General features: G+C 40.8%; 1 protein-coding gene across 1 annotated transcript; it reads left to right on the forward strand.

Annotated features, from left to right (window-relative positions):
- Positions 1 to 9,917: 9,917 nt before the first annotated feature.
- LOC104599005 (Tudor/PWWP/MBT superfamily protein) lies at positions 9,918 to 18,139 on the forward strand. Its single transcript, XM_010261364.3, has 2 exons — positions 9,918 to 11,581; positions 15,310 to 18,139. The coding sequence occupies exons 1-2, from the start codon at positions 10,285 to 10,287 to the stop codon at positions 17,847 to 17,849; spliced, it is 3,837 nt and encodes a 1,278-aa protein (XP_010259666.1). The 5' UTR covers positions 9,918 to 10,284; the 3' UTR covers positions 17,850 to 18,139.
- The last annotated feature ends 5,306 nt before the right edge of the window (positions 18,140 to 23,445 follow it).

Raw genomic sequence — 23,445 nt, forward strand, 5'->3', positions numbered from 1 at the left:
TAAGTTGGGCCATAGACGCATACGTTGCGCCCTAGGAAGAAGCCACCTCGTCCCAAATCATAATGAAGAAGCAGAGAAGAAAGAAAATAAGGAAACCACCTCATCAACACAGCAAGTGTCCCACACTTCGTTGCTGGCTGTTGAGATCCTCATGGCCCCGCGACTGAAACTTCAAGGCCCCTAGTTTAGAATCCTACAACAGGACGACCCACCTGGTAGACCACCTCGATAGCTTCTAGGCCCTGATGCAGCTACATGGAGCAAATGATGCAAGCCATTGCATGGCCTTCCGGACCACCTTCCGAGGCACAACTCAAATGTGGTACTCGGGGCTTGTCGCAGGCTCCATTAAAGTTGAAAACAATTCATCGACCTATTCACCATGCACTTCTTCACAAGTAAGCGATGCCCAAAATCCGCAACCTGCCTACTCAATGTCATACAGCGACTTGACAAGAAGCTCTGGGACTACATCAAATGATTCAACCTAGAGCGACTTCAGATTCCCAACCTCAACCCAATCATCTAGCTCACCGCAACAGTCAACAGCATCCGGCATCCCAACTTGCACTAGGAGGTCGAGTTGAACCCTCCGACCTCTATGGAAGAGTTCCTCATCTAAGCAATCACGTTTATGAAGGCCAAGGAAGCGTTCAAATCCCGGTTGGAGCTGAGCAAAAAACAAAAGAGGTCATAAGACGAGCCAAGGAGTAGCAAACAACGGTAGAAGAGCAAATCGCCAAGGCATAGTAGGTTCCCTCGCAACTTTCGCAGCAAGTTTCCGCGGAGAAGAAGCAAGTCTTCATATAGAAGCAACAGATCCTCGGGTCAGCATTCTCGCACCCCCCTTATCCAAAACCATAACTACACCACACTGAACGTGACGAGGGGGAAATTTCTAATTCAGATCAAGATGACCGAGTACGTCAGATGGCCACCTCAGATGAAAGGGGACCCCGCTAACAGGAACCTAAACAAATATTGCCACTTTCATCGGGACATTGGCCACAATACTAAGAATTGCCGTAACCTCAAGGATGAAATTGAGGAGCTGATCTGCTAAGGTTATTTGAAGTTGTTCATCAAGTGGGAAACCTCAACAAATCTTGTATAAGTTTCCCTACATTTTCTTTCAAATCAAGCACAACATTGAAGCTTAATTCATTTCTTGTGTCACAAATACAACCTAATGTAGCTAGAATCATCACCAAGTCTTTACTGTCTTTACTCCTACCCCCAAGTAATTGGTGCACCACCATTGGAGGAAATCTGGAGAGGAGTTTGTTGCATTTTTTTTCTAGGTTGATGCCAATAAGTTGTGAGTTGACCCACACAGACCATGCAAATTGAATTCATAAAAGAGGTGTAGCTATGTTTCTAAAGCATATATAGTTGTAGAAGGAGAATAGAACATTGTCTCTGTGCCTTTAGGGCTGTCAATGGGCCAAGATCGATCGATGGACCCAAACCGATTGGATTAGTTCTGGCTCTGAGAACTAAAATCGATGGGTCGGTTTTGGTTCCAATAACTAAAATCGATGGATTAATTCTAGTTGTTGATATATTGTCCTGATTATTATTGGTTTATAACCCATTTTATCTAGTCCCAAACCAATTCAGACCCAACCCAAGCTATCTATCTATATAATATTTTCAACATATTTATTTTATTATAATCGAGTCCATCGGGTAATAAAGAATATGTATGCTAATTGGACTGTGAAGGATCCATCTTTGGTTCCCTTCCAAAGCATGGTGTCACTTTGATTACTCTAAGCAATAGGGATGTTTGCACAAGAGGTCTCTATTCCATTCTCCTTGATCTGTTATGAAGTGATTTACCTTCGATTAAGAAATTAGGAAGGCTTGATGTTGGTTTGAGGTTCAACTTATTGTTTGCCAGCCATGGGATCCAAGGATCTTTTATGACATGCATATTTTGTCCATTGCCTACTTTCTGGCACAATTGGCTATCTATTTCATATCTCACTTTGAGTGTGTGTTTCCATTACCACGAATTTGAAAACTTTGCCTTGAATTCAAATTTACTTTTGCCCTTCAAGTATTTGTTGTGAATTTGCTTTATCCACAACTCATTTTCTCCATTCAAAGGCTTTCATAGTTGTTTTGAGAGCAAAGACTTGTTCATGGCTTCAATGGGTTGAAAATCTAACCCCCTTCATTCTTGGGTATACTTGCCAAAGAAAAAAAAATTGATGTTTGGGAGCTTCTTCCACACATGTTACCTCATCCCGATCTCATGTTAACAATGAGGAAATGTAAATCTCTTTGGATTTGAAAATATAACTAAAAAATACTTTTATTTTGTAATTAAAAATGCAGGAAATGTTTTAACTCATGAAAAAACCATTCTCATTTGCCCACCTTCTCTCCATCTCAAAAACTAGATTTGCTCCTCACACCAACCTTATAGCACATCGTTGTCGGATTTGCTCCCTCCCATGCCTAGGGCAATACTTTGTTCCTATTACATTGGTGGACATGCATCCTACCACCTGATTTTTAAAGTCTAGATCATCTGCCAACACAACCTCTACCAACCACCTAGCAACTATCCCATATGAAGACACGTGTCCTCACACATGCTTTCTATCCTCACATGTGTGAGTTAATGGGACGGATGTTTAGTCCATCCCGTTAGCTCCTCAAATAGAAGTTCATCTATCCCTATTTTAATCTCCCACCCGAAACGTCCCCAAAACCCTTGCGCCTATACTTCTTCCTTTTAGCACTCCGCCAGCGGCAATCATTCTCACAGGCGGCAACGACAACGATGACTTCAACAACTGACGGTGATCCTCTCTACTTCCCTTTTTTTTATTCCTTTCGTTCCTCTTTATTCTCTCATATCTTTCCAGTATAGAAGATTCCAAAACCCACCGACAACAATCAATCTTGCAACTAGCGGCAATAAATAGTTGTGTTCGCTATAATCAGTATGATAGTTTTTGCTTAAAACATCTTCATCTAAGTTTGATTGGTCAAATTTCATTTTCTTATTTTTTTGGTAGATTTCCATCATTTTAAGTATATAATATTTTCTTATTGTCACAAAAATTACTAGTACATGATAAGAGAAACTATAAAGGTTGTTCTTATTGCCAACAAAACCGAAATTCATAACATTGGTTTCGTTTTTATCTAGTTTGGAAATCAACAGTATCTTAGGGGCACAAAAGTTATGAGTGATCATAATATGATAAAGAAATTACTTGGTATGTGGTGGGTGCAGTTGTTACTAGTATGAATGGTTTCCGGCAGAGCAAGAGGTGCGAAGAGATTGGCGTAGGTGTTGGGTCTTGGAAATCCTCCTTTGTACTGGGCAGAGGTGAGAGAAGATCGTCAGTGATGGTTGTAAATGATTACCGACGGAGCAGGGATGGGAAGAGATTGGTGCATTTGTTGGTGGGTTTTGGAATCCTCTATACTGGGAAGAGAGGAATGAATGGAATAAAAAAGGAAGCAAAGAGGATCGCCATCGATTGCTAGAGTTGTCGTCGTCGACGCCATTGAAAGGAAGAGGTATAGGTGTAAAGGTTTTGGCAATGTTCAAGTGGGAGATTAAAATGGGGATGGAAGAAATTTGGTTTGAGGAGCTAGCGGGATGGACTAAACATCCGTTTCATTAACTCACACATGTGAGGGTAGAAAGCATGTGTGGGGACATGTGTCTTCATCTGGGGTTGTTGGTAGGTGGTTGGTAGAGGTTGTGTTGGCAGAAGATCTGGACTCTGATTTTTAGATCTAAACCTTAAATCATAACCCTAAAATATAAACCTTAAACCCTAAACCCTAAAATAAGTGTACAAAATGGCTTTGGTATGATGCATGTCCTCCACCCTGTGAAGTTGGTGTTAAAAGCACTTGCGAGGAGAAAATCCATATTCTCTCTCAATCCCACTCCATTCCTTTAACTTTCAAGTTTCAAGTTTCAATCATTCACTTTCCATGAAACCGAAGACACCATCCTGTTTTAGGTTTCAACTTATTGGAGAAATTTCTATTTCCCCCTTCCCGTGTCATTGCTACATCTTTGTATAATTGTATTTCTGTTCCACCCACACATAATGGTAATCAAAAGCAACCCCCATCCCTCTTGATCCTTTCATCTTCCTTGAACCCAATTTTGATTTTATAGAGATAGAGACTATTGTGATGTGAGGTCCTTATTTGGCACTTGAAGAAAACTAATACCACAACAAATGAAATTGCTTTCAATGCTAAATGTTGTGTGCTACATGTTGTGAACAACTTGATACAATGGAACAATAAGTTAGATTAAGGCCATGTTTGGGAGTGCTTAAATAAAAGTGCTTATTTAAAATAAGTGCTTATTTGAGCCATTAAGCACTTATTGGAATTTGGGAAATAAGCCTGAAATAAGTGCTTATTTTAAAAATAAGGGCTTATTTTTTAAGCCCAAATTTCCAGCTTTCTTTAAGTGCTTATACAATAAGCACTTAATCATTTTTTTTTCTTCCAAAATTATCCCGAGTTGAATTTTAAAATACCACTTATAAAATTATCCCTAGTTTAATTTTATAAAAGTACTTTTACAAAAGCACATTTATAAAAGTACTTTTATGAAATCACTTTTACAAAAAAGCACTTTTATAAAAGCACTTTTATAAAAGTACTTTTATGAAAGTAATTTTAAGAAAGCACTTTTATGAAAGTAATTTTAAGAAAGCACTTTTATAAAAGTACTTTTACAAAAGCACTTTTATGGAAGCACTTTTATGAAAGCACTTTTATAAAAGCATTTTTACGAAAGTACTTTTACAAAGGCACTTTTGCGAAAGTACTTTTATGAAAGCACTTTTATAAAAGTACTTTTACGAAAGCACATTTATAAAAGTACTTTTACAAAAGCACTTTTGTGAAAATACTTTTATGAAAGTACTTTTACGAAAGAACTTCTACAAAAGTACTTTTACGAAAGAACTTCTACAAAAGTACTTTTACGAAAGCACTTTTATTTGTAAAAATGCTTTCATAAAATTATTTTTATAAAAGTGCTTTTATAAAGTGCTTTTGCAAAAATTCTTTCATAAAAGTACTTTCTTAAAAGTGCTTTCAAAGGGTATATTTTGAAAATTTGAAAGAAAATGAAGGACAAAATAGTCACAAATGTTTATTTAAGTGCTTATTAGAGAAAAAAACTACCAACCACCCAATATAAAGTAAGTGCTTATTTAAAAAAATAAGTAGTTGAAAAAGTTGGGTGTTGAATGCAAATAAGTATTTATTTGAATAAGCACTTATTTTTTAACTTATGCACTCGCAAACATGGCCTAAGATGGACATATTCTGTGATTTTGCAAAATAAGGTAGATAGTATGTTATTGTGGATAAAATATAGAAAAGATAACAAGCATATGATGTTAGGTTGTTGTTTATCCAAAAGCTTATAATAATAAGAAAAGAAAATCCCACTTGATTTAACTAATAATGAATAGAAAATGAATGAAGTTTTTTATTTTTATTGGCTTTTTGGGTAAACTTTTTTGGTATTAAATAATTCAATATGTCACTGCTTCTTAAGCATTATGCTTTTTTACTCCTTACATCATGAGGCTTGAGAGTTTAGGTTTAATTCCTTTTGATAAAGGTCTATGGAGGGGTGGAGCTATGAAATTGTTACAAGGGGCGCCAAAACATAAATGAAGTATGGATGGGCCCATAGGGGGGCAACCATTGAGATGGAGAGTGGAGGGAGGGGGAAATTTACATGGAAAGTCATATTATAGTGGGGATTTTCTGAACCATGGGGGGGGGGGGGGGCACGGCTCCCCTAGGTCCCTCTGGCTTTGCCTCTGGGCCTAGGGGTGGCAGTTTCTACCCTACCAAGTGGGTACTTGCCCCTACCCTACCTGACGGGGCCATTTTTTTTTTGCTTGAAGAATAGGTTTTGGGGGGTGGGGACGAGTTTTGGGATTCTACAACCCGTACGAGTATGGGTAGGGTGTGATATTTAGCTAAACCCGATCCTCCCCGACTCACATATTGTTGGAAAGCATATAAGTTTTATGTACTATGTCTTGAATTCAGTAATATTTTAAAATTTACATCAAATATGATTGATAGTTTATGTGATTTTAACATGCTTAATCAACTAATTGTTATTTATTTGTGTTATTTTACTTATTTATAACTTATATGGCAATAAATAATAGGAAATTAGATGTAGGTTCTAAACCCAACCCACCTCTACCCTTTAATGAAGGGAGGGTAGGTTTGGGGAGTGTTTAGCATTTTCATGTGTAAGGAGGGTTGGGATTCTCAAAATCAAATCTGTTACGTGTTTTGGGGCGGGTAAGGGTTGAGAGCTTTAGAGACGCGGGTAGGGTCTAGAATTTACCAAACCCTCCCCTAACCCGCTTAGTTGCCATCCCTATAAAGGCCTATGACTTGCATCAAAGTTATGAGGCAAGAAGGTGCTAAATAGCTTGTTGGTAAGCTTGAACCCAACTCGAGCCCGACCCAACCTTATCCCAACCCAAGTCTAGCCCGACTATATACCTGTATATGTGCATATGTAAATACATATTTGCATGCATACATGCATATATGCATATTTTGAAGGGTCATTTACTACAACACCCCCTATAATTTCATGGATTTACTTAAATATACTATATAGTTTTCATTTAACTAAAACACTCCCTATAGTTTGCAACTTATTTTCTTAATCGACCTTTCACTAAGAAGTGTTTGTTTTGCCAATTAAAAATAGTAACATGATCACATAAACTGAGTAGAAATGTTCAAGGGCATGGCATGGGCCCGTGATTGTTTATTCCAAATTTGCCCGTAACACTTCTTCATACAATAAATAGATTTGACCAAATAGTGGTTGCTTGTGTCTTAATAGGGGTAAAAATGGTATTTTCATTTTTATTTTCTATTGGCTAAATTTATTTGAATGGACAATAGGTCAAAATTGTCATTTTCCACTATCATCTAATGGAAGGTTGATTAAGTAAATCGATTGCAAACTATAAGGGGTGTTTTAATAAAATGCAAACTACTAAGGTAGGTTTTAGTAAATCCATGAAACTATAAGGGTGTTTTAGTAAATGAATCTTTTTTAATACACTGTACATATATTCATACATGCATACATACACACACATGTATATCAATTTTTAGTGTGGGCTAATTGATCAACCCAAGCTCGACCCGGGCCCAAGCCCAACCTCAGTGCATCAAATTTTAATGTAGAATGGGCTTATGCTAAATAGTTTGGGCTTGACCTCAGGCTTTAGGCCCAATCCTTAGGGTTGGGCCTAGTTGAGCTAAAACCCGACCTACCCACCCGATTTGCACCCCTATTTGGGATTGAATCCTACCTTCACCCGAGATTTAGGGGGCTTGGGTATTAGAGAGGGGCAACCCCATGTTGTGTAGTCCATTCAGCTACAATGATTAAAAAAAACTTGAAGCAAAATATGTATGCCTCGCACCTCAAAGCTTAGGCCTTTTAAAACCAAGTTTGCATTATAATTTATACTTGCCATCCATAAAAAGAAAAAAGAAAAACTATATACTTAGCAAATTAAGTGTATTGCAACTTTACAAGCATGTTACGCCTTAATGCAATTCACATGGACAATAATCTTTCAAAATTTCAAGGATAGGCATAAATAATAAAACAAGTAGATGTTCAATTTAACATCCTAGTTTTAACTATTTATTTATTTTTCTAATTAAATATATGGAATGAAAACTTCAAAACAATGTTTAAGCCTAGTTTGTTGTTGAACTACTTTTCTTTCCATAGATCAATGTGTCAATAGTGATATACATGTGTGCATGTAAGTATTAACCATATATAACATGATATTTGAATTTAACTTCAATGATATATACGGAACCCAAGGCAAGTAATTGCTTTATATGGTATACGTACATACATACATATGGTGAGGATGTTTATTCAAATTACACTTGTGATGAATCACTTGTCCAAGCAACCCTTGTTGAAAACACTGCTTTAAAATCCCATTTTAGGTTGAGCTATTCCATAACTCCAATGACTGGAAGATTTTTTCCCTCCAATCTAATCCAAACTAAACTCTAGGCCTGAATTGATGTTCACTTTGTTTTTACATCCAATGCTTGAGTGTAAATTCTGAAACTTTTTGTTTTTTTTTGTGTTTTGTTTTTTTCTTTGGAGGGGGGGGGGTCCATTGCCATATCTTGTTAACTTGCCTAGTTGAAAGTAAAATAAAAGGCTGACGCAAACTAAGTGCGATTCCACTATCATGGTGTATGGGTGTTGCATCTGTATTGGATATATGCATTGGACATTGGGAGAATAATAATTTGTGACACAAAGTGCAATGCAATATTTGTTTATTGTTTTCTATTACACATAAGCGTTATTGGATGCCACATAGATAGAAATTGCTCCCTCGAAACATATAAAAGTAAAATTCAAAGCAAAGGTGAACCAAAACTTGCATTATTCTCAGTTGCACTCATATGTATTTGTAAATTTGTACTAGTGCAAAGTGAGAATGCACTTCAAACAAAATAAAAACCAATGGTTTTGAGTAGGGATGCCAACGGTGCACTACTGCACTAGCTTGAAATTAATTCCATCCCATGTTTGACTTGACATGACATGTCACACATATAATATACTAGTAAGTGTACATGTTATTTGCATGTGATATTTTTCGGTGATGATAGTAAATAATATGTTTCTAAATATTTCGATAAATTTTTGTTGTTGTATTTCTATGTTTATATATAAAATCTATTCTTATTTATTATACTTATTTTTGTTTAATATTGATGAATATTTGATATTAGAGAAGTGCCCAAATATTTTTCACATTTTCTTTTGTACTTTTTATACTCTTGTGTATTTTCATTTGTTTATTTTTTATTATTATTTAGCTATGACATAAAAAGTTGACACATGTTGATCCAAAAGGTTGAATTGTTGACTCGTCATCAAACATGAAACAACTCCATTTTTTTGTTGGTTTTAAACTTATATTTTATTTTATTTTTATTATTAATAAAAACAATTATTCTTTGTCACACTTATTTTTCTTTGATATAATTAACTAATAAAGAATTCAATGGAAAAATACAAATTAATACCTTAAATATAAGACTTAATGAGAGGAAATTGAATGAAAAGAAATATATAGTAGTTCAAATTATATTTTATGACCTTACAATCAAAGAGAGATCAAATTCAAGAATAAAATCAATTTAATTAATAAATTAAATATAAGACTTAATGAGAATGATTTGAATGAAGAAAAAATTGGTTGTTCAAATTAAATTTTTATCTTTACAATTAGCGAGACCAAAAGATAAAATGTAAATGTTTTAGTGCAATAAAAATTCCACACTCTCATTAAGTATAGATTTATAATCAAAAGAAGCCCATAAACATGAGCGTTCTGAACCTTTGATGCAACAATGTCAACAAGGGCGGATCCACCTAAACTTGAACCCCAAAGCCTATTGAGAGTTGAGACTGACCCAAAACTAACCCAACAGGGTCGGGTCAGTGGGCTTACACTTAACCCGACCCACTTACATCCTTAGTTTTGAGCAGGTCCAGTCTGTTTGCAGTTGCATCGTGTTCGACTGTTCGTCATGGTCCGGGACCAAAACTACTGGTCGAACCAGTGCCATGGTCCTCCGCCGAATTTGCTTGAGATAATGAGATGAATTTAAGGATTTTATTGTATTGATGACCCCAGACCAAATTCAACGAACCCGGATCAACCAGATCGACGTTCCCGGTTCGACGGACTGGCCGGACACAATAAGACACGTTTATGTTGTGAAGCGCCGCACCGGCATTCGAGGTTAAACCCTAGAAGGCTATAAAACACGATCTGTCTCGCCCGGGTGGGATTTGTTCGTTCCGGTTCTATCAGATTCAGACCCCTGCGGATCGATCGATCGAGATTGGAGATAGAGAGAGAGAGAGAGAGAGAGAGAGAGAGAGAGAGAGAGGGAGAGGGAGAGGGAGAGGGAGAGGGAGAGGGAGACAGGAGGTCGGGAAAGGGGAAAACACACTACAATCGTTGAAACTCACCAATCTGTTAGCGTTTTTTGGGTTTGGAATAGCGTTATTCGGCCCGAGAAGCAAGAAATGCATGGCTGTTGTTGGTTAGGTCTGGTCTGAAAGCTAGGTTTAAGAGGTATGGCTTCTGGTATCGAATCTCAAGGGTTTTCGCTTCGAAGATACAAACGCTTGTTTCATAGGTTTTCGATTTATCTTGCGCCATGATATCTGTGATGAACACCGACTGCGAATTAGATAGAAAACCTGATGTCGCGGCTGATATGCATTTTTTCGGGGTTGAACCACCCGAGAAAACTAGGGTTTCAGGCGATACGCTTAGCCGACAGCGAATCGATGTCTCGAATGGGGATTCTATTAGTGGGGATGGTGGAAGGGTTTCCGGGGAAACTAGGGTTTCTCCGAATGCCGATTTTGGGGAATCGAAGAGCAAATCTGAAGTTAGGGCTTCGGGTAGGGATGTAGCGAGTGGCAGGACTGATGTTTCTGATGTTGGAATTCCTGAAGTGACAGAGACAGCATCCGAGGAAGCTAAGATTTCTTCGGACATCAATTATGGAGTAGGCGGTAGAGTAATTGACGATGGGCCTTTTGAAGTTAAGACGGAGGATCTACCACCTAGTGGTGGCAATGATTATTTCTCTGTTCATGGCACCGGAATGGAGCATTTAACGACTGGGAATGGTGAAGGAGCTAGGGTTTCTTCTATAGAAACAAAAGGAGATGTAGAAACCATGGAGGGAAACCCTGTTTCAGATTTTGATTCTTCATATCCTAGTCTCTGTGGATGCGCTGCAACTGAGATGCCTGGGTCATTGGGAGCAGAAGCAGCGAAGGCATTGCCTTATGGGTTTGAAATCGGAGATATGGTATGGGGTAAGGTTAAATCCCATCCATGGTGGCCAGGACATATCTATAATGAAGCATTTGCATCATCTTCAGTGCGGCGGTCAAAGAGAGAGGGTTATATTCTGGTTGCTTTCTTTGGTGATAGCAGTTATGGATGGTTTGACCCAGCAGAGCTCATTCCTTTTGATCCTCATTATGCTGAGAAATCACGCCAGACAAACTCTCGTAACTTCATCAAGGCTGTGGAAGAGGCAATTGATGAGGCAAGCAGGAGACGTGCTCTTGGGTTGACTTGTTTTTGTCGGAACCCATTCAATTTCCGGCCTGCAAGTTTGCCAGGGTACTTTGTAGTTGATGTGGGTGGGTATGAACCTGGGGGAGTTTATTCACTGGAGCAAGTTAAGAAGGCAAGGGATAGCTTTCAGCCAGTGGACACACTTTCTTTTGTACAGAAGTTGGCGTTGATGCCTCAGAGTACCGAGCAAAGGAGTATTGATTGGATTAAGAGCATGGCTACTGTTCTTGCATACCGTAAAGCAGTGTTTGAGGAGTTTGATGCGACTTATGCTGAGGCATTTGGAATGCAACCTGTACGTCCATCTCGAGATCCGATGGGGTTATTGGATCAGCCTGCCAAAGTACCATCTCGAGGTATAAATTAGTGTTATATTTCCTGCTTGTTATTCTGACATTTCTTTCTTTACAATTATTTTTCAACCTTGAAAAGTGACCTTGATGTGAATGCATATGAAAAGTTACTGTAGGATGTCTTTGTTTTCATGCAGATCAATGCAACAATCTTTAACATTCTAAAACAGTGCCCTTAATTTTTTTGAGACATACTTGACTAATGGTGTCATTTATGTGCTTCCTACTCTAGTACATGTCTGAGATGCCAATATTTCACTCATTTTTTAGAGATAAATGCTATTTCTGTTTTGTACATTAAGTAATAGCTGCAGTAGTGGGGTAATAATATAGTGGAGCTGCCTTTTTCTGTAAGATATGCTGGATTTTGCCTCTTTATGTTGCTCTGTGATATCGGAGTGAGGCTGTTGTCACGTTTTGTTTATGATCTCCTAACTCAGCTTTGCTGCCACTATGGAGTTTGACCTCTTGTACTTGTGCTGATTGCTGAATATCATGTGCATCATTCACCCATTGTGTGATCAACATATTTCATTTTTAACTGGATTATCCTTTAGATTAGTCGCTTATTATTCTTCTATTTTAATTTTTGGACTGTCTTCATGGGGCATTGATTCCTCTAATTGGGTGTTAAGGTTCTTTTGAATTGAATAGTTTCTCTTAAGTGATGGCCTTTTCAAACTATCATGCTATTATTTATTTATTTTAACTTGATGGACTCAGGAATGGCATGCTATTTGTTTTGAACTGAAAGATCTTATCTGGATTCTAAATTTGATAGATTAGCAATCTCGAGATTGTTATTATAGTGGTAGATGCAGTTTGGACTTCCAAGCTCCAAAGAGTATGAAAACTACTACATTGTTTAGTTTTCCTGCTCAATGCACACAAACTTGGTGGTTTTATTTTGATTTTGATGTTAGAATCTAATATTGTGAATATTGGTCGTCTGGTTAGTTCATTGGGTTTACCATTTTATGATAAAATTTCCTGATTCTTCGTATACAAGTGTTACCTATATTTTGAGGCTCTATTTGAATACTTATATTTTGGTTAGTTCATTGGTGTTTTGTTTTCAATTCTCACTGTTCTTTCGAGTGGAGATCCAAGGGCCATGTGATATTGTTGGATTTTGGGTTTCTTAAGAAAAGTAAGACGCACTCACTGTAACAAAAAGGATGTGGTTGTAGGTTTTAGGGGTGGAGGCTTAAATGATGAAAGAATGATGGTATCTTCGAGGTTTACACTTCATTGGATATTTTTGTTGACTTATCAATGGTCTTTAACAGAGTGGGGGATTGAAAATTTTGACATGCAACTTAGGAATTCTTTTAATTTATGAATCATGTGTCTATACAAAGAAAGTAGAAGGAGCTTATCATGTAATTTCTTATTTTATAGTGATTACATTGTTCTAAAAAATATTCTAAGTTTGGGTTCTCCCAATAATTATGAATTTTGGGAAGGTTGACATATATGGTTTTAAGGCCTTATATAAAAATATACAAGGGAAGGAAATCAAGCACATTGCCTATTCTCACATTTGGAGAGAAGGAAATCAAGCTGCTGCCTGGTTAGCTAACACGGGTTGTCTATCTCCTCTTAGTTTAGTTAGGGATTTTCCTTGGGCCTTAACTTACATTTGTTTTATGGACATGTGTTGTATGGTCTCTTTTCGTTAGCTCCTTTAGGTGTTTTTCCCATATGTAAAAAAATAATATAGTGATTGATAAAAAAAAAGAATCTAGTGTTCCCTATGCTGATGAAAGGACTGGACTTTAGTAGACAGAGCTGTTTTTTTTTGTTAGATTAATGATATGATAAAAGACAACGACTACCTCAAGATTTTAATGCTGGAACTGTACCAGATAGCAGGTTAGGTATAGCAATTGGGATCACACGCTTATATTTTTGTATTTTAAATTGCATGAAAACAGTGATTTAAAAGGCACACCTCAGGTGCGCCTAGGCGCACAGGTGAGAACCCCCTATTTGCTAATGTTGTTCATTCATTCATTGCAATAAAAATATCTTCTTAAAAGGCAATGAAAGTTATAAAATCATTATTTTTTATGTGAGAAATAAAAATTTCAGACCCTAACATAGACTTGTTCGGGCTTGCCTCGAGGGGCGTGGTACAAAGGCGAATCATAGAATCAAGAATGCAATATGTTTTACATCACATTAGCTATTTGAAGCAATGCAATTAAGGAAAAAAGAGATTGTGGGTTTTACATGCTTGAAAATGCTTTATATGTTTGCTTTTATTTTTAAATTTTCATTTGGATACGCTTTACATGTTATGTTTATGTATTTTAATTTTAGAAGTTTATATTAACATTTTGTTTAATATTTTTTGAAAATTTTGCATTTTTTTAAAATTTTGACATTTTTTTATGAATTTTCTGATTTTTTTTTTATTTTTTACCTTTTCTTTTGTAATTTGCGCCTTGCTTAAAAAGGCGTGTGCCTCAGGCGCAAATTGGCTCTTGCACTTTTAAAACACTGCATGGAAAAGAGCCTAACATTGGATTGATTGGAACTTGATCCATGGATGCTATCTATGGACCAGTTTTGTGTTCATTTTATTAGTTGGATAATTTAGCCCTGTAGTTGGAATGCTGTTTTATACTTACTGTTCTGTAAATCAAGGATTTTTGTTTTCTCTTTCTGTGGTTTGTAACAATCAAGTTTTATTAATTCTAAGGCCTAACTTTTAATAAATACCAGTGGCGCTAAGCTCCCCTTGTGAGAATTTTAGGCTGGTCCATTAGCTCCAGTCACCTATGCTCTTTGATCCATTTGCCTTACATGTATCCCCAATATATTGCACTCTTTGTTTAGCTAATGCATTGGCCAAACAGTTTGTAGATCTGAATCGAATCAAGTCCCATTCCCATTTGCACTGCTAACGATATTTGCTTCTCTTAATATCAGCTGCATTCATTGTGGCTTTCTACTACAACTTAAATGTTGAAGCTTTGCATGTGAGAAAAAGCTGACAACCAAGAAGTTGCAATGACAATTGAAGTCAGAAATGTACTCTTGTCACCAATACCAAAATTACCTAGAGATGTGGTTTTGCAAGTGACAGAATGCTCCTGGAATCGAGTCACTATTATGGACCTCTATAGTGAGGTAGCTTGTTGCTGACTTACTGCACATCATGCACATCCTGGAAAAATACTACCACAGATATTGGTTTTGTTGAAGGAGGTGGATACTCTTTTGCAATTTATTATTTTCCTAACACGAGAAATTTCAAATGAACAAGTCTTTCTTATAACAGAGACTTGCATTGTATGACAATGTTCTCTTTGGATACCCAAACATTCTATGGTTTCCTTTTATGTAATGGCTATTGGTATTGTTTTTTAGTTCATCATAAAATTCAGTAGGTGTTTATCTTTGAAAGCTCCAAAAAGGTAGGTGTTTATCTTAGTTGCCTCTTCTGGTTTGTTTGGTTCCAGCTTGTGATGGTCAGATCCAAGTGAGCAACTCAAAAGAATTTTATTCCTTTTATTGCTGTTTTCCAATGCTCAAGAGGGAATTAATCAAAAGTTGATAAACCGGCTTTAATATGGTTTCTGTTATCCAATTTTGGCTTGTATCGAGTGGCAGTTTTGTAGGTTTAGAACATTTAATTTCTATATTCCTATTTGTACCATGAATGTCACTCTATATTTGCGTATTATGCATCTCTCATCGAGTGTGTTTGTTTCTGTTTCCAGCTCCTTTGAGTGGTCCTCTTGTGATTGCTGAATCTCTTGGTGAAAAAAAGGGCACTGCAAAGACCATCAAAGTCAAGGATCAATCAAAGAAAGACAAGTATGTTCTAAAACGGAGAGATGAACCAAATGATGCAAGGGCTTACCATATAAATCAAGGGCAAGCAAGTTTCTTAGTGCCTTCAGCTTTCAAGGACGGAACATCAACATTAGGAGCTGGAGAATATGTATTACAAAGGAGAGCTCCAGTTGTCTCAACAAAGACCCAAGTCCCTGGAAGACAGGACCAAAGTGGAATTGTAGGTGGGGAAGGTGCAGTTCTGAATCAGGGTGTATCTGGGCAGGAAGAGAATTTGGATAAGAAACCAATGGTTTCTAAACTGAGTTCAGTTGATGTGAAAGTTAGCACTAGTCAGGTTGATTTGCAAACCAGTTTAGCCGCTGGTCTTCCTACAACTCAGCCTACTGCATATGGCCATACTCCTGAAACGCAAGTAGGTCCAGAAGATAAGAAGTTCTATCAAGACAAGGAGGTATCTGCCTTGCGGGAGAAGGGAAAAATTAGATCAGACAATTGTTCCAGTACCATGATTGGTGATTCTGAACCATCCAGTTTGGTCAGTGCAGAACACAAGAACACAAAACTATCCAGCACTTTTGAAGTACTTGAACGACCCAAACAGAGAATGCCAACAACACTCGAAGATCATCATCAACCAATGGAAGTGCAGGTAGGTTGCAATGTTACACATCCATTATCTCTTGGTCCCAATCCTCTTGATAGGGCTGTTGGGGTGGGTAGTGATGGTGCATCTAATAGGGTAAATGTTCTGAAATGCCCAAGTGGATATCCTGTTTCTGAGAAATCCACTGTAAGGGAGAAGAAGAAGAAGAAAAAGAAGGAATTAGGCTTGGAGACTGGTACGGATCATCCACCTAAGCGTTTGAAGACTTCCAAAGATGCGGAATCATTAAGAAAATCGGCAGGAAAATCCATTGGGATTGGTTTGGTTCCCCAAGAGGATCCTCAGAAGAAAGTTGATGGGGTCAGTAGTCCTTTTCCCTTGGATGCTTCAATGGCACCACCAGTGATTGACATTGGGGACATTGATGTTGAACTTCCACAGTTAGTGGGTGATCTATTAGCTCTTGCTCTTGATCCCTTTTATGGTGTTGAACGGAATGGTCCTGCCATTGTACGGCATGTTCTCCTTCGGTTCCGGTCCCTCGTTTATCAGAAAAGCTTGATTCTTGTTCCTCCTACTGAGTCTGCTGAAACATCTGATTTTCGTACAAACAGATCTTCCAGTGGTGGTGCTTCTGGCACCGTTCCTAATGAGGATGTGAAGGACTTGCCTTCTGCTAGACCGCCAAAACACCTTTCTAAAGTTGATGATCCAACAAAAGCTGGTCGGAAGCGAAGTTTATCTGATCGCCAGGAAGAAATAGCTGTAAAGAGGATGAAGAAATTGAACGAGTTGAAGTTGATGACTGAAAAGAAGGCTGGCAGCCAGAAGGCCCAAGAAATGCAACGAGGAGAACGCAAAGATGGCAAGGATGCTGGCACGACTATTCTGGCCAAGCAGATGAGGCCGGATTATGAAAAGAAGCCAGAACCACCTGCAAGGATAGCAGAACCCACAATGCTCGTGATGAAATTCCCTCCCCGAACATCGCTGCCCTCAGTGCCAGAGCTCAAGGCACGATTCGCACGATTTGGACCTCTTGATCACTCTGCTACCCGAGTATTTTGGAAGTCCTCTACATGTCGGGTTGTGTTCAAGCACAAGTCACATGCCCAGGTAGCACATAGTTATGCTGTTAGAAACAGCTCGCTGTTTGGGAATGTGAAGGTAAACTATCACCTGCGGGAGTTGGAAGCACCAACACCAGAGATGCCTGATTCTGGGAAGTGGCGGGCAGAAGTCACTTCTGATGAAGTGCAATCAAGGACCGTGGTTGCCAGTGACACTGTGAATGAGCCAAGACCGAGAGCAGCCCTGAAGCAGCAGCCAACACAACCATCCGTCCAGCTGAAGTCATGTCTAAAGAAGCCGTCAGGAGATGAGTCAGGGCATGGCATGGGTGGTGTTACAAGGGAGAGCCCCCGTGTAAAATTCATGTTGGGAGGTGAGGAGAGTGGTAGGGGGGAGCAGGTGGTGGTTAGTAGTAGCAACAACAACAACAATGGTAGTAATGCCGATGGTGGTGGTGCATCATCTTCTCTTGCAATGGATGTTAATACTAAGAACTTTCAAAAGGTCATTCCTTCGCTGCCTCCATTTATTCCCCTTCCCCCTCGTATTCCTGATGTGCACGAGAGTCGTGGAGTTGTTGGTCATTTACCCAAATCACACCATTTGCATTTTAGCGAAGTGGAGACAAGGAACAACTACAACAACAACAACCAGAATTCTATTCCCATCACCACCACCACCACCATAGATATTTCTCATCAGATGCTGAGCCTTTTGATGAGGTGCAGCGATATAGTTACTGATGTGAAGAGCACGTTAGGATATGTGCCTTACCACCCTCTCTGACCACTGGCAATTTTCAGAATCCAACGAGGGCCAAGATTTGATTGAATCAAACAAATGCGAGAACTCACTATTTGTTGGCTGCATGTGCTTGGCGAGAGAGAGAGAGAGTTGGTAAAAACTCTATGGTCAAGACCCCGGTGGACCGAGTAATAGTATGGGGAGGAGTGTACGGTTGTGGGGTTTGGTCATGAAGAGCCACATGTGTAATCTAAATTTCATACTCAACAGAAAGATCATCTGTATGGATATTATTCTCTCTCGGATTGCTGCTAATGAATTATTTCTTCTCCCTTTTGCTTGTGCTCTGGGGATCGTCTGCCCCGATTGGCAGGCAGGCACTTGCCATTGGCTACTATATCTCTTTTCTTGTATTTTCAGATATATATATATATATATAGGTTCAAAGTATCGACACATATCGGCCTGTATCAGCTGATACGTATCGTTTCGGAACCCCTTTCATATACCCTTATAATGGGTGTATTGAGGGTCTGACCGGTTCAGGAGGTGGAGGAGACCTAAACCGCCCCCTGAACCGATTTTAGAAAAAAAAATAAATAAAAACTAAAAAAAACAATATTGATTCGCCCGATACGCCCATATCAATATTTTGAACCTTCCAAATTCCAACCAAGCCTTCCATACCTTTTAACTATGATTATAGGCGATTTAACAACATTTTAATGGGGAATAGGCAAATAGACATGGACGTTTGCGGTAACCATGCACCCTACTTTCAAGGTAATTAATAAAGATCAAGTGGCCTGGTGGTGGCTACCAGTACCACACGGCACTTATGACTCCAAACAAATTCATAAACTCACTAAGACTGCATAACAAATTAACAAGATCAAGAGACGCCGTCCCAACCCCGGCTCACATTTTGGATGGACAAGTTGAAATCGACGGCCCCCCAGCATCTTCCCCAACCTATTATGAATGGCTGCTTCATTAATTGCGTTGTTAGAACAATGCTTTCGAACCGCGGTTGACCCGGGAATTATTTAAGCAATTAATTCCGTTTACCTCAAAGTCTTTTACTAAAAACCGTTGAATTGATCACCATTGATTTGGGCAGTCAAATCATCGATCTGTTTAATGTTTTTTGACCGTTTTTTATTTTAATTATTGTTTTTTTAATTTTTTTGTCAAAATAGGCCATTCATTCGAACCAAACGGTTGAATAATCAACCTAGAAACCGGTGGCCAAAACGGTTCCAGGTCATTTTTTAAAGCATTGGTTTATAATAGACTTGTTCATGGGCCGGTTGGGCTTGAACATGAGTTTTAGCCCGTGGGTTTGACCTTGGGCCTAAAAGCCCAACTCAAAATTTTTTTTGGGCCAGGTTCGGGATTTGTCAGAAAACCTGGCCTGGGCCCGACCTAGTCCAACTATTATATAGTTTAAACCCTAAATTCCCAAACCACCTAACCCTTTCCCATTTCCCTCTTTTCAGCAGTGTTCTATCTTCACTTTTTTTTTCTCATTCTCAATTTCTCACTCTCAGAACCAGTGAACCCAAACGCACTATTTTCACTCTGTGAACTCAAGCACTGGCGACCGGCGCCACAAGAACTAGGTCATCTCTCTCTCTCTCTCTCCGGTCTCTCTCTCTTTCTCTCTCTCCGGCTGACATCGTTTTCATCTTCTATTTTCTCACTTTCTTAGTTTTCATTCTCACTCTTAGACTCGTAGGAACCGACGAACTATGGGCCCATTCTCACTCTCAGAGGTGAACTTAGGCACCTGTGCCACTAGTGAACTAGGTCATTTTTCTCTCTAGCAGTGAGTCCTCTCTCTCGTTAAGTTTTCCTTTAATCATCTTCATCTTTAGGTTGGACTTTGGGCTCGGGCCTGGGCTTCGGGCTTTTTATGAGGGTCGGGCTTGAGCCCAAGTTGTAGTCCCATTGGTTGGACCAGGCTTGGGCTTGAAATTTTTCTGTTAATGAAGAGCAAAAGCCCAGCCCAGCCCATGAACAGGTCTAGATGTGAATTCACATATGTTTTGGTCCTTTTGGAGGTTTTAGAACACCCATCACGTTTTGGTATATCATCACCACCATTTTGGGTTGGGGTAATCAAGATTTGGGGCTATCCTTATGTTGTAGGCGCATTCGGCTGGCTTGTACAAGGTTGACGCGTGTCAAATGGAGGACGCTTGCATAGGCTTACCATGAGGATGCTCAGAGTTACCTGACGTGGACCAGGCGGCCCCAGTCACAGGGTGCCGCGTGGCATTGGCAAAACATCTCGTTAGGCCCTTGTATGGCTCGCATCTGGACCATTCGAGCCCAATTACCCCCTAGCAGCTTCGGCTATAAATGCAAGGCACTCCCCACAAGGTAAAGGATTCAAAACTTTTGGATCTCTAGTGCTCTCCCCTCTAAGGACCTAGCGCTACTTGAGACCTCGTTTGGACCCTTCGGTTCCAGACTCATCACTTACCTAGTGCACATACTGACTTGATCGTTGGAGTCCTTGCCTCGAGTAGTCACCCAAGGCCTCTGACACTTTCTCCCTCATAGATTCACTACAGTGGGAACATCTCGTCTTCCCTCGAACACCCTTCTCAGTACCAGTCCTTGGCTTCTATGGCATCCGAAAGAACGACTCACCTTGGCCTCGACTCATCTCCCCCGGACCCTCAAAGCATTTGGCCCTCCTTCGAAGCTTGGGAGTGAAATTACTTTGTTGCCCTCGACCAAACCGAACATCAACAATTGATGTTGTCTGTAGGTAGGTTCGCTAAGATGATCCCCTGAAACACTACACACTCAAGATCTCCTAAAGCTTCAAACACCATGGTACGAAGAGCCAGGAACCTCCAGAACTTGGTCACGAGTGAATAGTTTCAGGTAGTCCTTGACCATCTAGAATACCTCATGCAACACAGCGCCGAGGCAACCACCCCGCCAGGGTGTCAGATCACCAGGGCTGACGTGAGCACATCGAGTCTGGCAGCAACTGACCTGCCAGTCCACCACGTAGCAACGAGAGACCTCCCAATCGAAGGAAGGAAGAGCCGACACGGTTCGAAGACAACCAACCTTCTGAGCAACACCACCATTGGAGGGAGAACCCCCAGGATGAGGGCAGGCACCTCGGCCGTCGCAACGCCCATTCAAGGGCCAAGGGCCAAGGGCCGAGGTTCCCGCTGCGCCAAATAGGAGGTGCACGGTCCTGCCTCGGAGCATTTCGGAGTTCGTGCCGACCCTCACCGTGCCCGTGAAGATAGAGACGGGTGGCAAGCCCCGGCCAACCCTCGGATTGCGGAACTACGAGTGAGCTTGGGGTCATCAAAGACGAGCTCCGCCAAGTTCGAGAGAGACGAGCTAACACCTTGGCTGACTAGAGATATTCGACGGGGAGGATGGATGCTTTCACCCCGGATATCATCTTTGAGCCTCTCCCCCAACACTTCAAGGCTCCCACACTGGAAATGTACGATGGGACCTCGGACCCCGACGACCACCTGGAGAGTTTCAGAGCGCTCATGATACTTTATGGGTATTCCGACGTCTTGACGTGCCGAACTTTCCAAGCCACCTTCAGAGGAGCCGCCCATCATTGGTTCTCCAACCCCCCGCCTCGGTCGATTAGCTCATGGGAGCAGTTCGCCAACCTATTCCTCGCTCGCTTCATCAACAACAGACGATGCTATAAGAGCGTCGTCTCGCTAATGTCTATCAAGCAGAAGCAGGGAGAGAGTTTGCGGTCCTACATCGATCGCTACAAAAAGGAAGAGCTCGAGGTCCGTGACCTCAACCCCATGGTCTCCATGCATGCTGCCATCAATGGGCTCTCTGGTTCGGCCCTGAAGTGCTTGGTCGCTAAGACCCCGTTGAAGACGAAGCTAGAATTCCTCAAGAAAGCCCAAAAATACATTGCGACCGAAGAGGCTTCAGCTGGGGACCACCAAGAAAGAGAGGTCGAGCGCCCCAACGGGCCCCCTAAGAAGAAGAGGAAGGGCGGAGGCAACCACCACAACAACAACAGCAACAAGGACCTCAAGAAACCACCGGCCTTGGCCCAGGCTTACAGCCAATATATGCCACTCAACTCCACCCGGATGTAGATATTGATGCAAATCGGAGAGGGGAAGTTCATGAAGTGGCATGAGAAGATGAAGAGGAACCCCAAAAGGAGAAATCCCAAAAAATGGCACCGACCATGACGCAGAGGACTGTTATGATCTGAAGAATGAGATAGAGTCCCTCATCCAACGAGGGCACCTTAAGCAGTTCGTGGGTGGCGAGCCTAGTGCCTCATCCTCTCAGCAGCAACAACAACATTAGTAGCAATAACACCAGTAGATAGCTGGCGTCATCGACGTCATCGCCGGGGGCACGACCTCAGGTGGTGCCTCGGCCTCGGCCCGCAAGACCTACGCCAGGCATTTGAACATCCACAGGCCTGCCTCCAAAAAATTGAAGCAGCAAGAAACCCTCTCCTTCACGGATGATGACTTGAAGGGGGTAACAGTCCCCCATGATGACGCTTTGGTGATCTCGACCATCATTGCAAAATTTGTAGTTAGGAGGATCCTCGTCAATACTGGCTCCTCAACTGACATCCTCTTCTACGAAGCTTTTCAGAAGATGAAGATAGCGCCAGAGCGCCTCCAGCTTGCCGATGTTCCATTGGTCGGCTTCTTCGATAATGTGGTCAGACCGGAGGGAAAAATTACCCTACTTGTTACGGTAGGGACCAAGCCTTGGTAGGTGACGGGGATAAATGAGTTCTTGGTCATGAGGATAGGCTCGCCCTACAATGCAATCATGGGGAGACCGACCCTTCACGCACTCAGGGCCGCCACCTCATCGAATCACCTCGCTCTCAAATTCCCCACCAAGCACGGCGTCAGAGTTGTTCGTGGGGACCAGCAAGAAGCCCGCCAGTGCTATGTGGTAGCACTGAAGGGCAAGAACAAGGAAGCATTGCCACTAAAGGGCTTCGACCTCAGAGAGGAACTAGCGAGCCGAGCCAACCAGCCGAGGACATCGTCTCGGATCCCCTAGACAAGGCCGAGCCCAAGAAGACAATCTGTGTTAGGTCCAACCTTCCCCCAGAGAGCCTATCCGAACTGGTAAGTTTCCTCAAAATTAATGTCGACGTCTTTGCTTGGTCTGCCGCTGACATGCCCAGAATTGACTCCTCAGTCATTACTCACAGGTTGAGCGTGGACCTGAGCTCTAGGACAATTCGGCCAAAAAAGATGAACTTTGCACCGGAGCATTGGAAGGCCATAGGAGAGGAAGTTGGTAAGCTACTTGACGCCGACTTCATCCGAGAGGTATACTACCCTAACTAGTTGTCAAATGTGGTTTTGGTAAACAAAGCTAATGGGAAATGGCGGATCTGTATTGACTTCACAGACCTTAACTGAGCCTGCCCTAAGAACAATTTTCCTTTGCCGAGAATAGACCACCTCGTCAGTGCCACTGCAGGGTACGAGCTACTCAGCTTCATGGATGCCTTATTCGGATACAACTAAATAATGATGCACCCAGAGGACGAGAAGAAGACCTCATTCATCACTGAGCACGACACTTACTGCTACAAAGTGATGCCCTTCAGCCTCAAGAATGCGAGGGC

The sequence above is a fragment of the Nelumbo nucifera genome, chromosome 3, assembly GCF_055504915.1.
Source record: "Nelumbo nucifera cultivar China Antique chromosome 3, China Antique-T2T, whole genome shotgun sequence".
In the NCBI taxonomy this organism is placed as follows: domain Eukaryota; kingdom Viridiplantae; phylum Streptophyta; class Magnoliopsida; order Proteales; family Nelumbonaceae; genus Nelumbo; species Nelumbo nucifera.

Excerpts from the sequence above, each read along its gene's own strand:
- LOC104599005 (XM_010261364.3), top strand. The coding sequence starts at position 10,285 with ATGATATCTGTGATGAACACCGACTGCGAATTAGATAGAAAACCTGAT. Across the intron at positions 11,582-15,309 it reads TGCCAAAGTACCATCTCGAG|CTCCTTTGAGTGGTCCTCTT; the intron begins GTATAAATTAGT and ends TTCTGTTTCCAG.